Below are 23,694 nucleotides of genomic sequence, written 5' to 3'. Positions count from 1 at the left end.
CAGCACTTTATTAAATTTTATTAATCTGGTGGTCCCCAGAGGACAAAACACATACAAAAGCAAAAGCCCAAATATTGTGCTCCAAATTTTTAAAAAAAAATGTGAGAAATTGTAGAACACATATAAAAATTTAAGCACAAACAGAAATGCAATACTAACAAATGTATTGTATTGTATATGTAACTACAAATTTCAATGTTGTGTTTCGGTATTTCAAAGTGTTTTACAGTTTGTAGCATTTTTGGATTTTGAGTGCATTTCCTTTGCTTTTGTATGTGCTTTCTCCTTATTGGCCACTGTAATCATGGATTTAACCAATGAAAAATCCATCAATGAAAATAGGGTGTGATGAGTATACACACGCCATATATCATCAGGGTTTTAATATTTCAGGTTGTAGCATTGGTAGCAGAGGTTATGGGAAGGTTATGCAAAGGAAAGGTGCAATATCATCTCATTTTTGGCAGATGATTTAAGTATAGGTTAAGATTATTTTAAGTCTGTTTTAATAATCTTAATAATACTCATATGTGCGGCAAGAGTTATTGGTCGTTCTAATCTCTCCGGTCCACGTTGCATGGAGTCAAATGAATGCATTTTTTAACCCGAAGAGGAGAGTGGATTCATGTTAGGAAGGAATGGCTTCACGCCCAGAATAAAGAGAAAGTCTTTCAGCCACCGGTAACCTTCTATGTACATGTGAGCATTTGAGTAATGTTTTAAGATAGACCCCGTTCCTATTTTGTTTTTAACGGCAGCTCTTGGCTTCAAAAAACACTGAAATTTAAAAAGAAAAATCTGAAAAAAAGTGATTTCCTCATGTGAGAAAGAAGCAGGCATGTTGTAACAAAAAGTCACTTTAATCATTGGATATGTACAGCACATTCCTGAATCAAAACAGCAAGTCATTATCTCTTCATATTGAGAATTCTCTACGTCTTTTAATATGCAAAAAAAAAAAAAAACAACAAACAAAAAAAAACAGATATACAACAGGTGTGCTTCAATTTCCACATTTTTTTTTAAAACCTCCCCTTATTGCACCAGAGCCTTATAGACTTCAGTCCCAGGGTTTGGCGTAAGGATATCAGCCTTAAAAAAAAAAAAAAAAAAAAAAAAAGACAAAAACATTGAAAACATACTATAGGTCGGTGTCCCTCAAAACAAGGACAAAGTAAATACACTTTACTTGTCGCTACAGCTGCTTCCATCACTGTAGCTTCACCACAAACATTATTGAAACAATATTATTCTGCTTGCTTAGAAAAAACCCCAAGACTGTCTATAAAAAGGGTATTGATAAAATCCATAGCTCGTAAAGGAAAAGAAATCTTTAAAATGGACAGATTTTGTACGCATGTGTGCTTGGCTAAATATGTCCAGGTGTATAAAGCTGTATAATAATAAAGGCCGGGATTTTAAATAGCCGCACAGCTTTAGAAAAGCGCTCACCAAGACCTGCTGGAACCTTCCCAAAAGCATCTCACAGACTTGATGCGTCTAATTTAATTGACACTTTAAGAAAATGTTAAATGTTTTGAATGCATCTGTGCCATTAAGTTAATCATCATTGACACTGTCTTGTTTTGGATTAAACTTACGATGCTCTTTGGCTGCATTTACACAGATACAAAAATGAATCATTTCCGCCCTTCATGGGACGACACATGGCCTCTGTATGTGTCTGATAGCAACTGATTCATTTCACTTATCTGTGTGTGGATGATCCCAAGTCACACACACACACACACCTCTGAGGACCGCCATGACAACATGATACATATACACACAACTGTCACATTAAATTAAAACTGTCGACACACAGACAAAACTATATTTTTGACATTGGTCACTAATCAGAAACTTTCATCGGTGAAGAAACTCTGCATTTAATAAAATCGAAATTGTCGGTTTTCATTTACAAAAAAATTCTACTTAATAAGTCGAGTGAGTTTCTATATATTTACAAGAAAAAAATGTGAATCTTTGTAGCCTAAAAATATACATGGATGGGAAATAACTACAGAGGAGAACAGACACAAAAAAAAAGGCAAAATTTGAATTTTTTTGCATCTGTGTAAATTCAGCCTCATGTATCAGCTATAATCAAGATGCTTTTGGAAACTCTGAATCTGGCAGTGTAGGAAAGTGTTTCTGGACTCCGACAAAACTCAACACAGATTCGGACAGATTCTAGACATTTAGCAACATTAAAATGAAAGGACTTCTTCACAAGGTCTGGTTTATTAAAAAAAAATAAAATAAAAAGGACAAATCAAAGGCGATTGTAAAACTAGTCACTGCAGGTGGAATCTGACTCTGGTTCACATGCTGGTGTAAAAGCAGCTCTGCAGTGGAAAATATATAATAACCTGTTGAAATTAACCCCGAAACCTTTTACTTTGGGGGTGCTGTTAAACCATAAAAAAGTATAAAAATGCAGCTAGTTGTCAAAAGTCACTGAAGGGAAAAAAAAGGCTGTGAAAATCTACTTAGTGGGGGAAAAAACTATCACAAAACATTACAACAGTTAATTAATGTTGGCCGCGTTAACACTGCTGATCCAAACCTGACTGAGCTGATGCATGAACAGCTGTAATGCTTCATGCTCTGATCAGTGAAGCCATGATAGAAAGCCAATTTTAAGCATTATAAATACACCAACACCCCCCCTCCCCCTCCCCTCCTCCCCGTGCATGCAAACCAGTCTTCTAAAATACGTGCATGTAAATGAACGAAGTATGTCTGTGAGCGTTGAGAGGAAAAAGCAGGCAGAAGTTGCCACTGCAGAGCGAGTCTGAGACTAAAGTATGATGAGGACTTCTATCACGGCTACATGTTCCTGAGACCAAAGATCCGCATTCCATCAGAGCTTTTACCGAACACTATTTACAGAGTGACCGGGAGCAAAACGATTAGCGCTTACCGGTATCTCTGTTCTCAGTGTGTGTGTTGCCATGACGCGAGCACCTACAGTCAGTGTGAAAACTCTTGAGGTCCCTCAGCTGTAGATACAGAAGGCAACATTTGAAAGAGGTGTTGAGGCAGAGCTGAGACTGACATGGGAGGCTGGAAAGATTAAAAAAAAATATCAAATAACACTGAGCACATTCATCGCCAATTTTATAGCCTGTATTAATACACAAACAGCCTGATGTGAAATACTGTACATATGACTCAGACAATACAGGTTTTTGTACTCCAGTTGTTGTTTTTGTAAAAAAAAAAAAAAAAAAAAAAAAAAATCCACCCTTATGTTTTCAACATGCTGGCGCTGGTGAGCAGTTATTGTTTCTCAATAGAATATTCACTAAAGTGCATATTTCATTAAGACGATGCACTTTTAAGGCAGTGTTTCGCTTCATTAGATCTTCTGTACGCAGCACACTTAAGACGCCTTTAGACTGCGCCACAACAATAGTGGAAGTTTATTGCACGTCACACCGCGAATTACCTCAGTGTCAGTATGATACCGATTCGAGGCTGTGTGCGTTTACTTTACTCATATTTCGAATGCTGTATTCTGATTGGTTGGTTTGTAGATGTGAGAATTTGTTCCTATAAATTTGAACAATATCTGTATTGTTAAAATTTTGCTGCAGGCTGTCTTTGAGCTCCACATCAGTCATCGTAGACAGACCAAAACCTCGACTACGACGAGTCGACAGAGTGAAGCGGAAAGTACAAATTCATCCGACTGACCTTGAGGTTTGTTTACAACGTGTCTGATCAGCTGACCAATCCTGTTGGTTGCCCTGTTGGAGCTATTTTTTCCCCCCAGTGTTCCCCTATTCTGCCATCTTAGCAATTACTTGCAATCTTTACACAGCTGATAGAACTAATAGCCGGAGCTACCAAAATAAAAGTAGTAATAAAAGTATGTTTCCTTCCTTCTTCATGAAAATGTTGCACTTTTATGGCAGCGTTTCACTTTATCAGAATGTAGCAAACTTAGCAGCATGAGTTGGATGAACATGTGCACCTTGAAATATATATTCTGACTTAAAGAAACTACAGCCACAAGATGATTACGCTAGAATAACTGATGTAAAGTGAAGAGGTGATGAAGAGGGGATGCTATGTTTCATCTGTGACGTGAGGCGGATGACGAAATGAAAATGGGAAAAATGTTGCTATTAGTAAAAGCTGAAGCTGCTGTCTGCACTGAAATGTTGCGTGAAAAAGTTCCACAATGAAGAGGTTTTGATCAGAGATGCTGAGTTAGGCCTCAATACAGCAGCGCCTATCTCTCTCTCTCTCTCTCTCTCTCTCTCTCTCTCACACACACACACACACACACACACACACACAGCAGCGCATCACTCGGAGACTTTAGCCGCCTCAAAGTTGACAGCAAGCTTCCTGTGCTTCCTCTTTGAGGCGGAGCCGGGGGTGTGGCCTGTTGATGGGGGGTTTTGCCGAGGAGGGGTCATGGGCACGGCATCTGCTGGGGTTGGACTGGACGAAGAGGGGTTGCTGTTGGCGGCGTGTTGGTGCGGCTGGTCTGATTGGCCAGAGGGCTGATTTTGGGCTTTCTGTGATTGGTTCCTGGCGACGGTATGGGCGGCGCTGTAGAACTCTCGAGTCTCTTGGTTCTTCTTGTTGGCCGAGACCCGCTTCTTAGTCACCTGTCCATGTCCAAAGATAAAGAAACACCTGGTTACTGTGACTGATTTATAATAAAACAACAGAAAGGAAGAAAAAACACCAGAGAAGGAGCAACAATTATTCATTCTTATGTCTGAATTGTGTGTGTGTGTGTGTGTGTTGACCTGTAAGGGGATGAACTGGTTGTGTGAGCCGATGGGTAGTGATGTTGCAGGCTGGGGGCGAGCAGCACCAGGGAAGGTTCCTGTAGCTCCGTAGAACGGTTGGCTCTGGTGGTGATGGGGAGGCAGAGCCATTCCCCATAGAGGAGCAGGGTAACCTTGAGGGGGCAACAGCAAGCCACCTGCAGAAACGATTGGACGGATGAGAAAACCGCTTATTGAAAAGCTACAGTTCATTTATTTATATGAGCCTTTATATCAAGCCAGTCTCGTTACTTATGAGACAGAAAAAAGACCAACTAACTAGAAATACCACCTCATGGTTGTACGTCTCCGCCTCCAAGTCAAGTTGCATCCATGTCTGTCCAGACTCATAATATTTGTAGTGAAGACTTTGAAAGACTTTAATTAAATCACCACAGTTTCAAGGTGAGCACCCAAGATTAGTGCCACCAATTCAGTATCTGACCAAATGTGAAATATGGTCACAATCTCCCCTTCTGTTCCTGAGTTATGGTTGAATAATAGTCAGAAAAGTGTTTTTGCAGAACATTATGATGTCACAGTGAAGTTGACCTTTGACCTTTTGGATATAAAATGACATCACTTCATTTTATCCTATTAGACATTTGTGTGAAACTTTGTCATAATTAGTGTATGAATTCTTGATTTATGGCCAAAAATGTGTTTTATGAGGTCACAGTGACCTTTGACCACCAAAATATAATCAGTTCATCTTTGAGTCTAAGTGGACGTTTGTGCCAAATTTGAAGGAATTCCATCAGACATCTTGTTCACAAGACTAGGACGGACGACCCCAAAACATTGTGCCTCCGGTCATGACTGTCGCCGGCGCAGAGGCATAAAAACAAACGAGTGCAGAGAACAGAGAGATGAAGTAAGACAGAAAGAAAAAAGATTTGTAGTCTGTGATCCATTGTTAATATACAATCTTTGATCATAGCCATCTATCACAGCCTCAGAAACACATGCATCTAACATGAACTGTAAAGCAGGGGGAGACTGACTTGATTGGTTGAAGACAGGGGTCATGGCTCCCATGGGTGGAGGTCGTATCTGGCCCATTCCAGGGTACAGAGGGGGTGGGAGGGGGAAGCCTGAGCCCACTGAGTTCTACAGATAAACAAGAGGACACAGACAGAAAAACTTTAACTGGAGATCAACAACACTTCTGATATTTTCATGCATATTTAAAATATCGCACTATTTGGACAAACAAGCATTGTTTTTTTTGCCAGATATTAAAGTAACCTGATGTAATCCAGAATTATCACATACAGGATATCAGCCTGTTTTTTCTCATTTGTCGAGTGAAAAGGAAACTCTCTTAACTTGAACTTTCTTTCTTTGAATGGCAGATGGCCTCGCAACAGTATTTCATCAAAAGACAGTTACAAAAATATGAAAAATTCTGCATTCCAAACTGTCTGAACATGTCAGGAACAAACAGAAATTCTGCTTTTGTTGGGTCCAAAAATAGGTGCAAAAAAATTCTACTTTGAGTCTTTGTTCTGGTTTATGAGACACTATCGAGAATGAACCACTTACAAATTACATTTCCAGAAAACTGGATATCCTGATATGAAAATGTAGATAAATCAAACCTTTGATTTACTGGGTGCTGTTTGAACATTTAAAATGGTCTTTTTTTCTGCATTCTGGACACTGAATGTTTCAAATAAAAGCATCACATACTGTGGGCTGCTTCTAAAGAACAACTTAGTAGTCATGTCACGCTCTCATGCACACATTCACACATCAACACAAGTGTGTGTGTGTGTGTGTGTTGTACCAGTCTTTGTAAGGCAAAGAAGGCAGCTTTCTCCTTGGCATCGTTTTCTGACTGACACTGTGGACCGTGAACCATCAACCCGTTGGACAGCTTGACCTGACACACCACCAGACCCTGCACACACACACACACACACATACACACACAGAACAACGTTTGAAAAGATCATGAACATGACACAAAGTGCAAGACGTGTTAAGATGTGAGTCGAACACGCAGTGCGCAGCGTTACCTGTCTGTTCCGTATGTAGCTGAACTCGGGTGGTGCCATGCCCAACCCCACGCACACGCACGCCAGCTCTGACACCTTACTGGTCAGCATGGCGTTGGGGAGGTTGGCCGAGGTGGCGGACGCAGGAGAGGCTAGTGCGGCTGGGTCTCCGTGGGGGGCGTTCATGTTTGCCGCTGGAGGGAGAAGAACATGAGAAGACGTGGTTCAGAGTGGAACGCTGTTTGTGAGTCAGTCTACGAGTAGATTCAACTGCTTTCTTCTCAGTGTATTTTGTCAGGTCATTCTGGACAGCAATTTCTCAGTTTGCCAATTTTAGCGACTGAATCTGGTTGCAGAGTCAGTACATTTTCCTGTAATGTAGTAATCAACAGATAGTTACCTAGTTTTTTGGACGATCGTCTCCTGTTCTGCTGCTGTCCTCCGGAGGACGCAGAGTTAGCCATCTCCTGGGAGGAGGGACTTCCTGTTCCAGCGCCGTCAATCTTCAGCATCTCCTTTAACATCAGGGTTCCCTTCTACAACAGCAAACACACACGATCTCAATTCCATTATCCTTGACAAAAATAAGATACCTGTAAATACATGTGTGCAGGACAAATACTGATAGAAGTTAGCATGTGTTTTGGGAAATGGGAAAACTTTTCATCCAATCGGTGCCTTTGATACTCACCATGGCAAAGGACTGTGGGGACAACGGCCCATCTGATTGGCTGGGGGGTGCTTGTGAGGGGGCAGCAGGAGGTGGGGTCTGCTCGCTTCCCTTGGAGATCTTGAGACTGGCTATCAGGTCCTCAAACTCAGTGGTGGCCTAAGAGAGAGAAATGTGAGAAGAGACAGCAGAGTGAAGATGAGAAATCAAACCTTCTGAATGATTTAAAACTTTGTACCGTCCCTCTACAGCACTAATAATCACACTAAGATGTAAAAACAAGGAGATTAAAGAAAGAAAAAAGGAAGTGTGTGTGTACCTTATTGGCTGTGTTCTGTGTGGGCAATAAGGAGTTGGCGTCTTCATTTTTCTTCAGCAGTCTGATTCCACCGACCGAGGCCTGCAAAGTACAAACAAATACTACATTAAGTACATATCTGCAATGTGAATCTGAAAATGTGTATTAAGCCATGAAAGGCCCTTTTCTCCTTCATTAAACACACACACACACACACACACAAACACTTACATTATTTTGCCAATGAGCAGGAGGTTTGTGAGGAGGGCCTGAGTTCTGCAGAGACTGCCACACGTTACTGTACTCGTCTTTACTCTGGAAGGAGGAGCGGAGAGAGAGACAGGAAATAGAGGCAGTGAGCAGTGCTGTCTCACCACAGCTGTCATTTCATGCACATGCTCCGCATACTGGAATACATACGGTGTACATTTATAAAGGAATAGAAGTGAGAGGGAGGCTAAATACAAATGACCCTGCTTACCTTCCCCTGTTGTTTCTGGATGGGACCTTTAGAGGGAGAGTTCCTGTTGCCTTGAGATGCTGCTTTCACTGCGTTGTGTTTGTTGTTATGCTACAGATATGAGGTAAAGAGGTGGAAGAGAGAGACAAGGTGATATTAGGTCATTTCAAACAGGGGGAGAAAAAAAAAACAACAAAAGTGCTGTGTTGCGTCTTACTTGTGTGGGTATGAACGGTGAGCGCGGAGAGTGGTTGAGGCCCGCCAGCTGGCGTTGTGAGTTGAAGTTGCCGGCCGCGGCGGGCTGAGGTTTGACGATGGCGGTGAGTTTGTGGGAGGTGTGATCCACTCGGGCGCCGTGGGAGAGGTTGATGAGAGCGCAGGGAGGGAGGCGGTAACCGCGAAGTGACGTACACCTGAGGACGTAAACAGACACGTGGTACCACAGTCACACGTCTGATCAGAAATGTGGGAGAGTTTGAACTGATCAGTGGAACGGGTGTAATTCTGAGCAGCTGTTTGTCTTGGAAATATTAGCCGATTAGCCAATAGCTGACTAGCTTTTGTTTTTTATACCGTAAGGGTTTGTTTTTTTTCTTTTCTAAGCAGGATTTGGCTGCAGGATTACTGAAACATCACTCATCATACAGCAGATTAGTGCACTGCAGTATTAATTACCTGATGTTGAGACCTCCAGCAAATTCCTCATCAAAAAGCACCTCATAGAGAACCTCTGCCTCGCGCTCAGCTGAAGACACAAACACAGACACAATATTAACTGTTTTCTTCTTTATATCACACACATGCATTTCACCCTTGAAAACTATTGAAGCTTTAGTAGAATCCTTAAACGATATGAAGACATGAGTGGAAGAAAGTGTGTGTCTTCACCTCCTTTGATGCCGATAATAGTTCCTCTGAGTCCCAGCGGGACGGTGAAGCTCTCCCTGACGTTAATGACTCTGTCAAACAGGCGATACTCGGCATCGGGGTCTGGGACCACACCCTGCTGCTGCTCCAAGGGCTACACAAAAACACACACATGTACACACACACACACACGTGTTTAATACTTTCCAAACATAAACCGGATCAAATCTGGTAAACAAAGCCTACACTTTGTCATTTCTGAGAAGTGACATTGGCTGTGGAGTCTCTCTTTAATACTTGTTAGATAATAATTTTAATATAATTAGCTAAAAGTCATATTGACAGGCTTTGCTATAATTTTTCCATGCTTTTTAAAACCATTATGTGTCATTTCCAAACTAGAATGTATCAATTTCTTTCATTCTTCTTTTGAAATTTTCGAGAAACTTTATTAGAAGCCTGGATATAGAACATCTAATGGCAGTCTCAACCAAATCTGATTCACTTCTTTCTGGGCATGAGATTAAAATAAAATGTGCACTGAAACAAGAATGCAATATTTCGATGTTGTGAGCACAACAAATGAAAAACACATTTACCTCCAATGAATAGGTGGCTGAAACATCAGAGACAGATATTTCAAACCTGAGCAAATAAAACCCAAACTCTCTGGGTGGTTTGATATCAGTAAAGGCAAGTGAGAAAACATGTTTGTGTGAACAGACTCTGTGAGGTGGAATTTTACAGCATGTCACCAGGAAATCTAGCTTTATATTTGCTTTAACCTAAAGTAAGACTCAGACTGATGCAGGCGAAATGTACTTACCCTGAAGAGGAGGTGAGGCTTGACAGTCACACGGACTTTCTTGGTGCTCTTCTTCACCTGAGAGAAGGATGGTGGAGGGTGCGACAAAGAAACACAGTGTAAGGACAGAGCTGTATGTATGGTGGTGGGCAGCAGGACAACAGAAACAGACTATTTCTAACAGAACAAACACATTTTTAGAAGCTGTGTGTGTGTGTGTGTGTGTGTGTGTCAGAGTCACCTTGGACTTCTCCACTGCCTCCTCGATCCTCTCCACGATGGCGGAGTCCAGCACTTGCAGGTCACATGACGCCCTGCTGATGGAGCTGACTGGATGGCTTTTCAACCACGAGGTGATTTCAGACACCTTCTCAGCCCTGTGTGGACATCCATCAAGTCATTTAACATCAATTTCAAAATGAACTCTGAATTCCTTGGAGATTTGAATGTAGAAGAAATGCATCTAAAAGAAGTTCTTCATTTAATACATCTTCGTCTGTGATGTTTTTGGGTTGCAGACTTTTTGGAAGTTAAGAATTTTTGGGTGCGTGTCAAAATTTGTCAAAACTTTTTATCGGGGATAATTTACAACGGAGGCCTCAGTTCTTCGCTTTTTCATTTTTCATCATAAATTGTGAGATTACATAGTGTCAACTGTTTCCAACAAGAGACAGCACCTATTGTACAAAGTATGCATTGGTTTGTGTGTGTGTGTTTTACCCATTCTGGTCCTCTCCTGGCCAGATATCATCCTCATAGAAAACATCATCATGACTGTTTCTGGACACTGTGTTGAATACCTCGGAAAATCTATGACAGCATAAAAAAAACACCATCAAAAATTATGCTTTTTCTCATGAATACGCTTCTTTACAAGTTCAAAAGAGAGAATTTCACACATTCCAGTACAAATTGTTCCAATGACTACACTGTTTTGTTTTTTTTTGATTGTACTTACCTGTCCAGGTATTCAGCTAGCAGTTCCTCCACAGCAGCAGAGTAGAGCCACTCCTTCTCAGTTCTCTTGGTGTATCCAGGAACCTCTTCGTTCTTCTTGTTGAACTTCAGGTTCAGGCCGACGTTAGCTCTTTGCTCACCACAGGGACTGGAGGCAGTGAAGAAAGAAACAGAGAAAGAAAAAGCGGGAACAAACAAAATCTTTAAATGCACCACAAAAAAACACCAAAAACAGGGACTTTAACCATAGATTATTTAAGATGTACGCAATGTTTCTGAGATACACCAGATTCTGAAAAGTGACTAAAGACTCACTTCTTCTTAGATCCTCTGCCGATGAAGATGCTTCCTGAGAAGCGGGAGACGAGGTAGCTGGTGATGCCGAGGCGAGACGCCAGAACGTATCCGGGACTGTACTTCACGCAGTATTTCTACAAATACACACAGACATACACGCATGAAAGACAAATGGGTGAGACATACTCTCAGAATCAACATGACTTCTCAATTGAATGAGTGTTAGCGTGTGTGTGTGTCTTACATGCTGGTTCTGGATTAAAGGCTCCAGCTGCGGCTCGTGTGGCACGTTGAAGACCACGCGTATCCGGCCGTCTTTAATGACGTCGCTGGAATCTTGCACCTGTTCAGAACGTTTGAAAAAAGTGATGGGGAGTTAGAAGAGGAGACACTTTTGATGTTATCCTTAGTCGGAGAAGCGGAGGACTGATAACATACCTCTCCCATGGCGCCGTAGTACGGGTTCCCCACCATGAAGACGGTGGTTGCTTGAGGGAAGAGCTCGTCTAAGCTCTTGAAGCAGGTCAAGGACGAGTAAAAGGCCTTGATGTCCTGTAGAGATCAAGGGAGATGCAGGGTTTAAGAGTGAGTGGGTAAGAAAGGTGATAAAAGAGTGGATTATTAGGATTATCAGTTGACAAAATAAGCTCCGACATCTCTGTGCATCTGTATCAGTAGTGTCACAATAACAGAACTTTAATATTACATGAAAAAATGAATTCTACTGATGACTGACTGTGATCTGTGATAAACAAACAATCCTATGAACCTTAGCCAAAGTGTTTTTCAGTTTTAACACACACTGCCTTCATGGTGCTTAGTTTATATGATTCTGTGAGTTTTATCAGTGTATTCCTTCTTGTATTGGTATGCGTGTACCTTAACCACCGTCTGGTAGGCGAAAGGAAGGACCTGTTTGGCCCACTGTTTCTCTAGCTCCACCACCCCGTTGGCTTTGGGGACATATTTCCTTCCCGTCAGCGTCTGGCCGTACAAAACCACCACTGTCTCGTTCACTATGATGCCTTTCCTCTTCAAGAAACTGTGAAATTTTTTTTAGAAAGCAATCATAACGTTAGGCAAAATAAATAATGTCAAGAAAGCAAAACCTTCAGGTGTTACAATACTCTTTCTCAATATAACTATCCTGTTTATATAACACCTATACTTCAGCATTCATTTCATTTGAGCCTTACAATTCAGTGATTCCTTGGACCTCTTTCACCCAGTCCTTCTGCTCCTTGTCTGACAGGTGGGTGATTTTGGTGGGAGGAGGAGTGGAGGGTCTGTCATAGAGTCTTTGGACACCCGGTGGTTCCTCTAGAGAAAACCTGTAAAGCATGGTTAAAGATTTGACTTGGAACAGCTGATTCAGGCTTACACACACTTGCCACTATGTGTAGAATTTGGCGCCCCCCAGTGGTAGTATTGAAAAAAGGATCTCTATTTCAGCATCCACTGAGATAAAATCACTGATTCTAATAAAAGATGACATTAACTTTTATACGTTGATCATTAGTACATGGACAGACAAAACCTGCATGACTACAGAACAGTGCAGCAATAGTAACATTTTCGTCAGACACATTCAATACATCAGTGTGGGCAAAGGTCCAGCACTAGTTCTCACTTTGTTTCTCCATCCGACACTGCGATGATGCGAGCTTCCTCTAGATGAGGCCAGTTGACAAACACAGACTTCCCCAGAACTTGTGCAGCGACGTCATCACATACCTAGATTAACAGAGGTAAAAAACAAAGAGAGAAAAGAGGCAGACAGGAAGTGTGAGTGAAAGGCAGAAATATAAACCATTAAAGTTCAAAATGTCTGAGTAACAGCCAAATATGCAGTTAGTAAGACCTGTGGACAAGTGCACACAAATGCTTACTCTCTTAAAAACAATTCATTCTGTTCAAATTCATCCAAATACAAACAAATACATTCAATTCATAATTAATCCACACAAAGTTCACTGACTAGTGAGAATTTCTATTAGTTCCATTATACATCTGTCTATTATAAGTCATTACAAATAGTTTTTATTAAGGAATATTAGCAGCTATACAAGCAGCCACTGGACTGTAATGTCTGCGGTGTGTGAAGATGATGTGGATCATAGTGTAAGTCTAAGTCAGTAAGTATAACGCTGGCTGTTAGCAACCACATTTTAGCACACAGCTGCTGTGGGTTCAGATGTTGACGATCACAGAAATAAGATCAGCCAGAAGCACAGCGAGGGATGTCACAACAGTGACCCCACAAGCGTAGCGGTACCCTCACTACTCAGATATCAACAGAATTAAATGCACCAGCATCTTGTAATTACCACTTGTGGCAGCAGAGGCCGCTGTTGCTGCTGCTGCTCAGCAGAAGTTACATAGTCATGCTTTAATTCTGCAGTAAATATTTTTACAGCAAAGTCACGGAACACAAACAAAAGCTCACCGGCTCTCCTTCCTGACTGGGAAGGATGTCCAGCATCATGTTCTCCCCTCTGCTGCTCTGCTGGAACACGACCACCCCGCTCTTCTTCTTATTAAACTAAGAGAGAGAGAGGGGGGGGGGAAGAAAAGAGAAAGAAAGAGCATTAAATATATTTGTTATCATTCTCTATTTATTATATTTCCAAACAACCTACAAAACATCAACACATTTTGTCTTAAACTCAACATTAGTGTTGCACTTTAACGTGTGTAGCTTCAGCGTATAAAAGTTAAAGCACCAGATCCTTTTGAACGTTTAAATGACTCAGCCATCTAACACAGGCGTACTGTCACGCCTGCACACAGTCCTACCTTGTGTCTGATGTGTTGCAGGGTGGGGAAGCCACAGAAGTACAGAGCTGAGTGATCCACATGCCTGCTGATGTGGTCTAACCCCACTTGCCAGGCATCCATGGGAATGTTTGCCTTCCTGTAACAACCAAACACAATTCCATTAGCCTGCAGTGAAATACTCATAATGACTGAGTGTCCTGGCTGAATTTCTTTGGCTGTGTTGGATGAAAATGTGGGATCGGTTAAAAAAGGTATTTTCTGAAACCAACCTGGACTGGCAGATTAAAAAAAAAAAATAAAGAGAAATCAATTTAATGTTAAATCAGTATCAGGGCTGTGAGAGTGTGTGTGTGTGTGTGTGTGTGTGTGTGGATCTACCTGGCATGGCAGTGGACGATGTCGGGGAACAGCTGAGGCAGGTTGGAGGGGTATGTGAAGTCCATTTCAGGGTCATATGTGTAGACGGCACACTCTGTGTGACAATTCCTGGCTTTCTCTTCTTTAGTCAGCTTATGATTGTAGGGCTCCATGGCTGCTAGCAAGCACCTCTGTTAAAATAACACAAGCACACAAATGCAACATAAGCACATACTGTATAATTATGAGGTTTATGATGCTTTTTTTCAACTGTGGCATTATTTTTCCTCCACCGATGTGTGTGTGTGTGTGTGTGTGTGTGTGTACCTCATCTATGAAGGGAATGAGCACCACAGCCTCCCACTCCTGCTGCTTGCCATTGAGGTCCGTTTTAAAGTCAAGAGGGTAGTACTCAATAATGGGTGAGTTTTCACTGGTCATCAGGTGCTGAAACATCAAAACATCATTTTTATTACTTCACACGTGAGTCTTGCATGAGCCCTGATATTTACTACTTTTTAAATTGTTTTCTACATGTTGAGAATATGTGAAACATATGAAATATGCAACTTGTGCATCCACCTGTGTGTATGAGTGTGTGTGTGCTTAGATGTGTGTGTGTGTGTGTGTGTGTTACCCTGTAACTCTCAGGTAGCAGCGCCATGCTGGCAGCAGGCAGGACTGCCAACAGCTGCTGGAAGGGCATGAAGGGTTTTTCAAGGTCAAAGGTCAACTTTAACCCAGATATATTCCTGATGTCAGACAGGAAGGGAGCGTAGTGGTAGGGGTAGTACCTGGAAAGACATATACGCGATATTTAAAAGATTGATTTCAGCTGTATAGAAATATATGGAGCTGTGAGTGATAAGTTATCTGACCTCTTCAGGCTGCTGGAATGAAAAGAAACAAAGAGAATAAGAGAGATAATAAAAGATGGTCTCACCAGCTCCAGGATTGAACACCATGGTAATAGTAGTGGAGAATCCACTGGATACCTTCCACATAACATTTGGCCTGCTGGGCCAGAAACTCACTGAAAACATGAGAATAAAACATATTTTAGGGTCACTTACAAGTGATAAATTGATGTACAGACATTTTATGATTGTCTATATAAGATCTAGATTTAAGGTTTGTTTCAACACACTTACTCAGACACCACATCTACACCCATCTTGGTCATATAGTATGTGCGCTTGAACTGTCTGAACTCCGTTTCAAACATATCGTCCTCTTCTTCCTCATCTTCTGCCGCTGCTCCTTTTCCTTCTCCCATCATCACTCTGTCTGATGAGCTCAGAGCTGCCAGAGCTGAATCCTACACACACAAGACAAATCATTGGATTTATTAATAGAGGACTGAAACTATACCTGAAAACATTTAGTGGGTGTTGGGTGTATTTTATTGCAGCACTACCTCCTTGTTGGTGTCTTTGCTGGCAGCTTCCTTCTCTGCTGCCAGTCCCGCCGCCTCATTCAGATACTTGTTACCCACTTTACTCTCGAACCACTTCAAGTCCACAAACACGTCACTAAAATGTTCCCGGTCAAACTGAAGAGAAATAAGAGATTCTAATGATGGCTTGTCAGAATACATGCAACCATGTCATAACTCATAAAAGCCCTAACAAATAGATCACTTAATGTCAGCTCCAGGACTGATACTTGTTTGTTTAGACTTGTGGTTGTAGATTCACTTGAGTAACAATTCACTATATTGCTAATTTCCTATATAAACTTCATAATTTTAAAACATACAGAGTGCAAAAATATAACAGCACAACCAAATTAAAATGTTTTAACTAATTCCTAAAACCACAGATTATCAACTATTCATGGTGTAATAAATTTGTTTAAATCTGCACATTGAATATCATAATAATCTGCAAATTATTATTATTAATTATTTGCTCTTAAAATAAATGATCATCTTCAATATTGACAATAGCATATTTTGTTATTAATTATGTTATGTAATAAAAGATAAACTGGTCATTGACTGTCTCACCTCAGAAAGTTTCTCCAGGTATTTCTCGAAGTTTCTGAGGTTGAGGTGGCCGTTCTCATTCAGATAACCTACGTAAAAAAAAAAAAGTTCAATTCAGTTTTGTATCTGATGTATGTGAATCTTAACAAAGTTTTTATAAGCTACGGAACTGAAAAACTGAGCCTTTAAGAAGACAAAAGAGGATACAGACAATAAGACATGAGGCATCAGCAGGAAGACAAGGAAAACTGTTCAGAAATGGTGAGTCAAATATCCAAATGTCAGTTTTCACACACACACACACACACACACACTACAGTCCTGGATTTCACCCACTGTCATTGTACAAAAACATTTCTCCGAGGCAAACCAAAATAAAACGTTAATTAAACTCACTGTGAACTCTGTTTTGAAACTCATTTCAGGATTATTTCGATATTAAAACAAGATAAATGAAAAAGTCTGTTTGTCTCTCACCCCCCAGGCTGGGCAGTACGCTGATGTAGGTCTTATACAGCAACGGCAGAGCGTCGTGGTTGATGTGAAGATGAGGAAGGTGAGGGATGAAATCGTTTCCCACGAGGAAGCCCATTAGAACCCAGTCGTCTATTATTCGCTCCAAGTCATAATCAGAACCAATGTGATTCTGAAAAAAACATCCATAAACATAATCAGAACACAGACTGCATGTAGTAAAGTGGTATTTAATAAGACACCAAACAATATACCAACATTTACTCTGCTATGTTTCAATAATTAATCTAGGCTTTTACATGAGTCTGCTAACTATATTGTTTATTCAGTATTATATATGTGTGTGTGTGTCTCACCCTGATCTCAGAGAACTCGTAGTCGATGTACTCCCTCATCAGAGACAAGTGAAGCAAGTGGAAAGTTGTCTCCTCTGGAGCCGTTATCCTACAACAAAAGAAAAGAGCGGAGTTCAGAAAAGAGAAAGAACATTTTAGAATAGAGTAGGACAGAACGGACATGTGCATAACGCTGGAGAAAACATCAAATAAAGAAGGAGGAGAGGAGAGCGTATGAAACCTTTTCTGGGATTTCTTTCCTCCGAAGCGGACCTCCTCTCTGAGCAGGGAGAAATTTGGCTCGTGGCTGGTCAAACCCAACATGATCTACGACACAAGACGGTGTGAGCATCAAAAAGCTTTCCAGCGATAACGATCTACACCCGAATCGAAGTTTTATACACAAACCCTACCAGGTCAGCATCCAGGCCGTACAGGCAATGTCGGGTGTTAGGGTCGTGACCCGGCTTGACTGTCTCAGAGCGAATAAACTCCATGATCTTATGTTCTCCCTCTCCTGGCGTCTATAAAGGAAGAGAACACACACACGCTAAGTACCTGTCATAGAATCAGGAGCGGTTTTTACACAATCAGCCGTACACAAACTCAAACACGCACCTCATGACCAGACAGGTAGACTCTGACATTCTGCCACAGCCTGTCAGTGGAGAGCTTGTTGTGGACAAAATACTTAAGCTGCTCCTGAAGTCTCGCCATGAAGTCAGTCCCTGGAAGAAAGATGTGTAATTATATGTTAGCATCGTGAAGTATAATAGGATACAAAGGGACATCAATGTCTTATGAAGAGGAATGAATCCGTGTGCTGATTCACAGACATAAGAATGATGACTAACGCCTCCAAATCTACTAAATATAGTAGTTAAGTTCACCAGTTTTTAGGAAATGACTGAGCCTTTATAAATGAAACTAAAGGATATTTGTGACCTATTAAAGATTTCTGTCTTCAGTAGGAATGAACGACCTCGGAGTATCACACATAGTTTAGAGATGTTGGTAACTACGAAGAGATGGAATTACATGTTGTTGGTTTTGGTCTTTTATTAGATTTAGATTTTTTTTCTTATATAATAATAGAAAAAAAACAATTGCTACTGGATTGAACCGTCCATTTCTCCTTTCCTGGAATGAACAAGTATCCACTATACACATTCCACTATAGTTCCTTTATCAGTTTTAACGTGTGAGTTGTAGCTTGTTCGTTTTGTGTAAAGCTTTAGAGCATCCCTACCAGGAGTGATACAGTTGGAGTCAAAGCGAGCCTCCGTGGGAAGCACCTCTCCTTTATCCAGAGCTTTTTTAATCTTTTCCTCTGCTTCTTTGGCAGACCTAGACACACAGACATCCACCCACACACACACACACACACAACACACACACGAGGAGATATGAAAGAGAGCGGATCAGTCTCAAGCTGCAGCTGCCTGCAGACTGGGTTTTTTTTTTTTTTTCAGTCTTTACCAAAGCAAAAGATGTTGCATTTTATTTCTAGTGTGTTTGGAGCTCATTCATATTAAGCAGTTTATACATGAACCAAGATAACAAAAAGAGAATACAAGAAGGGTCTGAGAAAAGAATAATGAAGGGTAATCAAAGTCCTGGGTATCATCTGATCCACAAACAGAGGGGAAACCTGTCTCTTCCTCTCTGCATCCCTCTCTCTCTCTCTACCTGAATCTCCGTCCTCTCTGCTGGTTCATCTTTGCCCTCGGCGCCACACCGTCCACAGCCATGAAGAAGACCTTGCGTGGCTTGATGATCCTGAAGAGCACCTCCAGGTAGTGGAAGATGTCAGCAAAAATCTTTTCCTCAGAAATGCGAAAGTGAACATCCTCGTCGTTTGGGTGGGAACACTGGTGGATGATCCCGTTCATGTCCAGATAGAGATTGTCAAATTCTGGAATCTGAGAAGAAAAAACAAACAAAAAGAAATGCAATGACTATGTGTGATAAATTGTAAAATATACACAAAATAAGTGTGTGACTGTGAGTGGGGTATCCTTGACATGACCAATTTGGGGCCATGAAGCTCATCTTTGTTAATAAACAAACACATTACAGTGTGTTCCTCCAAACTGATGCAGACAAAGAACCTGTAAACTCTCCCGTAACATTGACATGTTGGTTTTCTAACAAGGAGATTTAAGTGCTATCTGTTGTACGGCTGCAACTAATCATTATTTTCCTTATCAGTTAACCTGTCGATTATTTTCTCCATTAAATCAATTACTTGTTTGATCCATAAAATGTCAGGAAATGGTGAAAAATGACTATTACTGTTTCCCACAGCGCAAAACAACAGCCTCAAAATGTCTTGTTTTGTTCCAATCAACAGTCCATAACATAAAGAAATCACAAAACATTCACATTGAACAGCTGGAATCAGAGGATTTGGCAATTTTCTTCTGAAAAAAAAGAAAAGAGACTCAAAACAATTAACCGATTATCAAAAATAGTTGGCAATTAATTTAATACTTGGCAACCGATTGATGAATCGACTAATGGTTGCAGCTCTAATCTGGTGTATTTTGTTCCTGTTAGGTTGGGGTGACCTTAAGTAACAGGGAGAGGCATGCAAACTTATTTTTCATATCCAGTTTTGTCCAGCCTAAAGCTGATGACATTAAAAATTGTTTATATTGGCTTTACACACATATCGGAACTGTCTTACACAACCTCAGTGACACTGAGCAACGTCCAGCTGATGAAACTGCTGCTCACACAGTGAAATATAATCTTCCCCACTACTCAGCAAACTAGGTCACCAAAGGTCCACTTCTGCTCCGCTGAAGTTCCTAAATAACTAAGTCACCAATTTGAGGTTAACTAAATTATTTCCCGTTAATGAAAATTGCAGGTTGCCCACATAATTATTGCATTTTAAGCAACTAACTGTTACGTATGGCGGCTGTAAACTACCACACAACAGTAACTAGCTGAAGCCTCTATTCAGCTCTTGTTAGAGTATAGTTAGTTAACGCCAGCTAGCTGACTGTGAGAGGTTTATTGTTGTTCAGAATGTTCCTGCCCAACAAAGACCAAACTACTGGCTGGTAAACACATTTGCTAAGTTATAGTCACTCCGACCTGTTATAATGTGTTACATGAAGAGGAGCAAAATATCAAGCTAGTTAGTGTTGGAATGCCGTTCCGTCGTTGTTTGTGTGTGTTATGAAATAACGAAGGTGCCTGTGTGGTAACATGAGAGCTGTCCTGTTAGTTAGGTAAGCTATGTGATATACAACTTCACGGCCCGCTACACTTAGCTCCCCGATAGCCAGCTGCTAGCTGAGCTGTGAAGCTAAAACATCTCTGGTTTCCTACCTGATGTTCCTTCACAACTTCACTCAGACACGGATAGCGCTCCGAGATCCAGCGGTAAAACTTCGGCACTCCCATCTTCACCGCAGAACTCCCAGTCTCTGCCCCGAATTATAACAAAGTCCAAACTGAAGAGAGACTTTTGTAGAGACTGAACACAGACCAGGTTTAACTGGGTAATATGACAACTTGCTTTCAGTGGAGTCCGGTTTTGTTTCCAACGGCCCCGCTAACTAGCTAGTTGTCCGTGGTCCGTCTGCTAAAATATTCCGCCGCTTCTCGGAAAACGCAAGTTCCTTTTTTTGTTTTTGTTTTGGTTTTGTTTCCTCATCTCCCTGTTTGGAAACCTATTCCCGCCAGAAAATAAATAGATACATAATTGAAAAATGGTGACAATTAAATAAATAAAAATTCTCACAATATTGCATTTTTCAAGTCAAAATAAGTCAACTTTATTTGTATAGCCCAGTGTCACAAATCACAAATTTGTCTCAGGGGGCTTTACAAGCTGTACAGCAATACACCATCCTCTGTCTTTAAACTCCCTTAAAAACCCTTTAACGGGGGGAAAAAAATGGAAGAAACCTTGTTAAGTTGCACAGTATAATCATATTTGACCTACTAAAAGTCATTATGACACACACACACACACACACACACACAAACACACATGTATATATATATATTGGATATATATTATAATCATGTTTTTTGTATTTTGACTCTCCCTGGAGTCGGCTATGTGGACATCATGAACCACTGACACAATCATGAAATTTCCTCATGGTTCTATTATAGGAATTATAAAAATATAACTAGGCTCTCAGTATGTTCATGTATTTTTTTTCGTGATGGGAGTGGGGTAACTCTATTAAGACTGACGATAGACTGGTCGTCCTCAAACAGCTCAATGCAAAATACATAACATAAGTAATATGACTTCTTAATTATGGCGAGATTTATGATGTTGGCAGCAAAGTCATGTTGTGTATAAATGGTTGGTGGTTGGTTGGTGGTTATAGTTGTCTGTAGAAAGCAAGTAGCTGTCTCAATACACATTTATTACTAAAAGCTCATTTTGTTGTGGATGTCAGTGGTCAAAAGTGAATTATTTTCAAGAGAATAACCCAATGCAGGCAGCTCATATAGAGTTCATAACAACTGTTTCTGTTCACAATAGGGAGATGATTAAATGCAGAGTATTGCCTATAGCTGTACAATGTGTGAATGAAACTGAATTAATTCTCAGTTATTTGATGCGGCTTGTCTCTGTTTTTGCTTGACCAGCCATTACTTCAACACAAAAGTTCAGTCAGACCTTCTAGTAAAAGCTAAAGTAGCAAATGATCATTCTTTTAAACTCTTGTGCAGTGGTTCTAATCTATCATTTCCAGCTGTATTTTCACCACTTGTAGAAAATCATCACATAGTGCACAGTATAATCACTCCCTCCTAACTCTAATTTCAATAATCGGTCAATCAGGCAAAACAAGAGAGGAGGAGGGATTGCAGCCATTTACTTTACAGTATGTGTGTGATGACATTGACTTGGGTGAATTTACGTCATTTGAATATCTTGCTCTGGAACACATAGCAGAATTATCAGTACTTATCATTACAGTGTATCAGCCACCAGGATGTTCATCACTATTTCTACAGGAATTCTCAGAGCTGATCTTACTTGGTGTAACTAGATATGATCCTGAATGGAGATCTGAACATTCATATTAATAAAAAGATTGACTCCAAAGCTGTGGAGCTTATAAATTTACTGGATAGCTTTGAACTCACCCAACATGTAAATGAAGCCACTCATCAGCATGGTAACACTCTAGATTTAGTAATAACATAAGGGCATAAGACCATCACTGTGTGTTCTTTAACACCAACGTAACCTCAACAAAGACTAAAAGGGATTTTTTTGGTTCAGAAGAGATTCCTAGATGACAAGGCTGAAACATGTTTTCTAATATTATGAGATCAGTTGAGCCATACGGTTATGACTGCTCTCTAAATGACATGGTAAAAAATTCAATAATGCACTAAAGTTAAAAAGAGGTCAACTGACAGAATCTCCCCATGGTTAAACAATAACAGTATTAATGAGATCAAGAGAATCTGTTGGACAGCTGAAAGAAAACTAGACTCACGGTCACTTTTCCAAGATTATTACAGAGCATGCTGGGAACTCTAGAATAATACTACTCAACACTGCCCAACAAACCAAATAAATGTACCTTATTCTTATTAGTGAAAAATTCCAGCACAGCTCTGCGCAACTCCAACCTGAGCAGAGTTCTAATTAGCCAAATTCATTGAAAACACCTGTGCAAGCATATGAATTGAATGTTTTTATTTAATCTGTTATAGAGTTCTCAGTATAACCCAACACAGTTCAACAGCACCACAACCCACGGCCTCTAAAATGACCATAAAGTCAATCAACACCTCTCTAAAACAGATTAAAAGACTTTTAACCTCAATGAAGGACGGGTTTATTGCTGCACTAGTTTTAGTTAAATGTAACTAATAAACTGTCACGGGAGAATAAACATACTGTAAAAATCTGTTTTTCAATAATTTTACTGTAGAATATTGTTAATATAAGTTTGAACTCTTCTCAATCGTATGTGGACATGCTCTACAAAAAACACATATCGTCATGATTACTACAGTTTATTAATAAAGAAAATTAAGAAGATAGTAGAAAAGAGATTGTAGGAATAAAGAAATGTTAAACACTTAATAAATATGATACAAAATTATCTTACTTTAATGAACAACCATAAGGCCTTTATAAATGAGCAAATGAATGAGCCGTAATGAACAAGACAGTGAGATTATTGTAAACACATGCACAGACAAATACGAATGTGCACACAAACTTAATAGCTCACCCTTCCCGCCTAATCTAGAGTCTTGATTGTGGAATGCCTTAGAACACACCTTTATAAATATTGTTGCATTATCTCATGTATTTTTTTTTGTCATTTTCTGTTCAAATTTCTCTTCATGTAACTTTCATCTTGTAGATCTGAGAGTTGAAACTCCCTGTTGTGCTGTTGAGACTTAATCAGCCAACCGCTAATCCTTTGTTTTCTTCATTTATCATCACATTAAAGAAGCCCATGTAAAATTTCCTGAGTTGCAGAGCCACATTGGATGCATGTTTCACACATGCAGTAAAGTAGCCCCAGACGCCGTTTAGTGGTTCTTTGTTGTTTCAGCTAATACAGAAGTGTGTCTGATCCGCTGCGAGACTGAAGGTTTAAAAGAT

General features: G+C 40.4%; 1 protein-coding gene across 1 annotated transcript; it reads right to left on the bottom strand.

Moving 5' to 3' along the window:
* Nucleotides 1-844: 844 nt before the first annotated feature.
* Nucleotides 845-20,661, bottom strand: xrn1 (5'-3' exoribonuclease 1). The gene is made up of 40 exons (XM_042429559.1): nucleotides 20,421-20,661; nucleotides 18,768-19,000; nucleotides 18,328-18,425; nucleotides 17,697-17,806; nucleotides 17,492-17,602; nucleotides 17,320-17,405; nucleotides 17,100-17,187; nucleotides 16,747-16,915; nucleotides 16,291-16,358; nucleotides 15,700-15,834; nucleotides 15,434-15,600; nucleotides 15,226-15,315; nucleotides 14,920-15,076; nucleotides 14,610-14,729; nucleotides 14,304-14,473; nucleotides 13,944-14,061; nucleotides 13,594-13,689; nucleotides 12,778-12,881; nucleotides 12,344-12,478; nucleotides 12,027-12,189; nucleotides 11,586-11,699; nucleotides 11,392-11,490; nucleotides 11,166-11,281; nucleotides 10,852-10,998; nucleotides 10,614-10,703; nucleotides 10,135-10,270; nucleotides 9,915-9,971; nucleotides 9,110-9,242; nucleotides 8,897-8,966; nucleotides 8,439-8,634; nucleotides 8,243-8,332; nucleotides 7,993-8,076; nucleotides 7,783-7,863; nucleotides 7,485-7,622; nucleotides 7,194-7,329; nucleotides 6,815-6,987; nucleotides 6,583-6,696; nucleotides 5,798-5,903; nucleotides 4,773-4,951; nucleotides 845-4,628 (listed from the first exon to the last, which is right to left on the bottom strand). Exons 1-40 carry the CDS (start codon nucleotides 20,493-20,495, stop codon nucleotides 4,320-4,322), a joined length of 5,061 nt encoding a protein of 1,686 aa, XP_042285493.1. The 5' UTR covers nucleotides 20,496-20,661; the 3' UTR covers nucleotides 845-4,319.
* Nucleotides 20,662-23,694: the final 3,033 nt, after the last annotated feature.

The sequence above is a fragment of the Thunnus maccoyii genome, chromosome 12, assembly GCF_910596095.1.
Source record: "Thunnus maccoyii chromosome 12, fThuMac1.1, whole genome shotgun sequence".
NCBI lineage: Eukaryota > Metazoa > Chordata > Actinopteri > Scombriformes > Scombridae > Thunnus > Thunnus maccoyii.
The sequence above is the reverse complement of the archived record's forward strand: the minus strand, read 5'-3'. Positions and strand labels throughout refer to the sequence as shown.

Excerpts from the sequence above, each read along its gene's own strand:
- xrn1 (XM_042429559.1), bottom strand. The coding sequence starts at position 20,495 with ATGGGAGTGCCGAAGTTTTACCGCTGGATCTCGGAGCGCTATCCGTGT. Across the intron at positions 10,999-11,165 it reads GGCAGAGGATCTAAGAAGAA|TCCCTGTGGTGAGCAAAGAG; the intron begins GTGAGTCTTTAG and ends CACTGCCTCCAG. Across the intron at positions 10,704-10,851 it reads CTAGCTGAATACCTGGACAG|ATTTTCCGAGGTATTCAACA; the intron begins GTAAGTACAATC and ends ATGCTGTCATAG.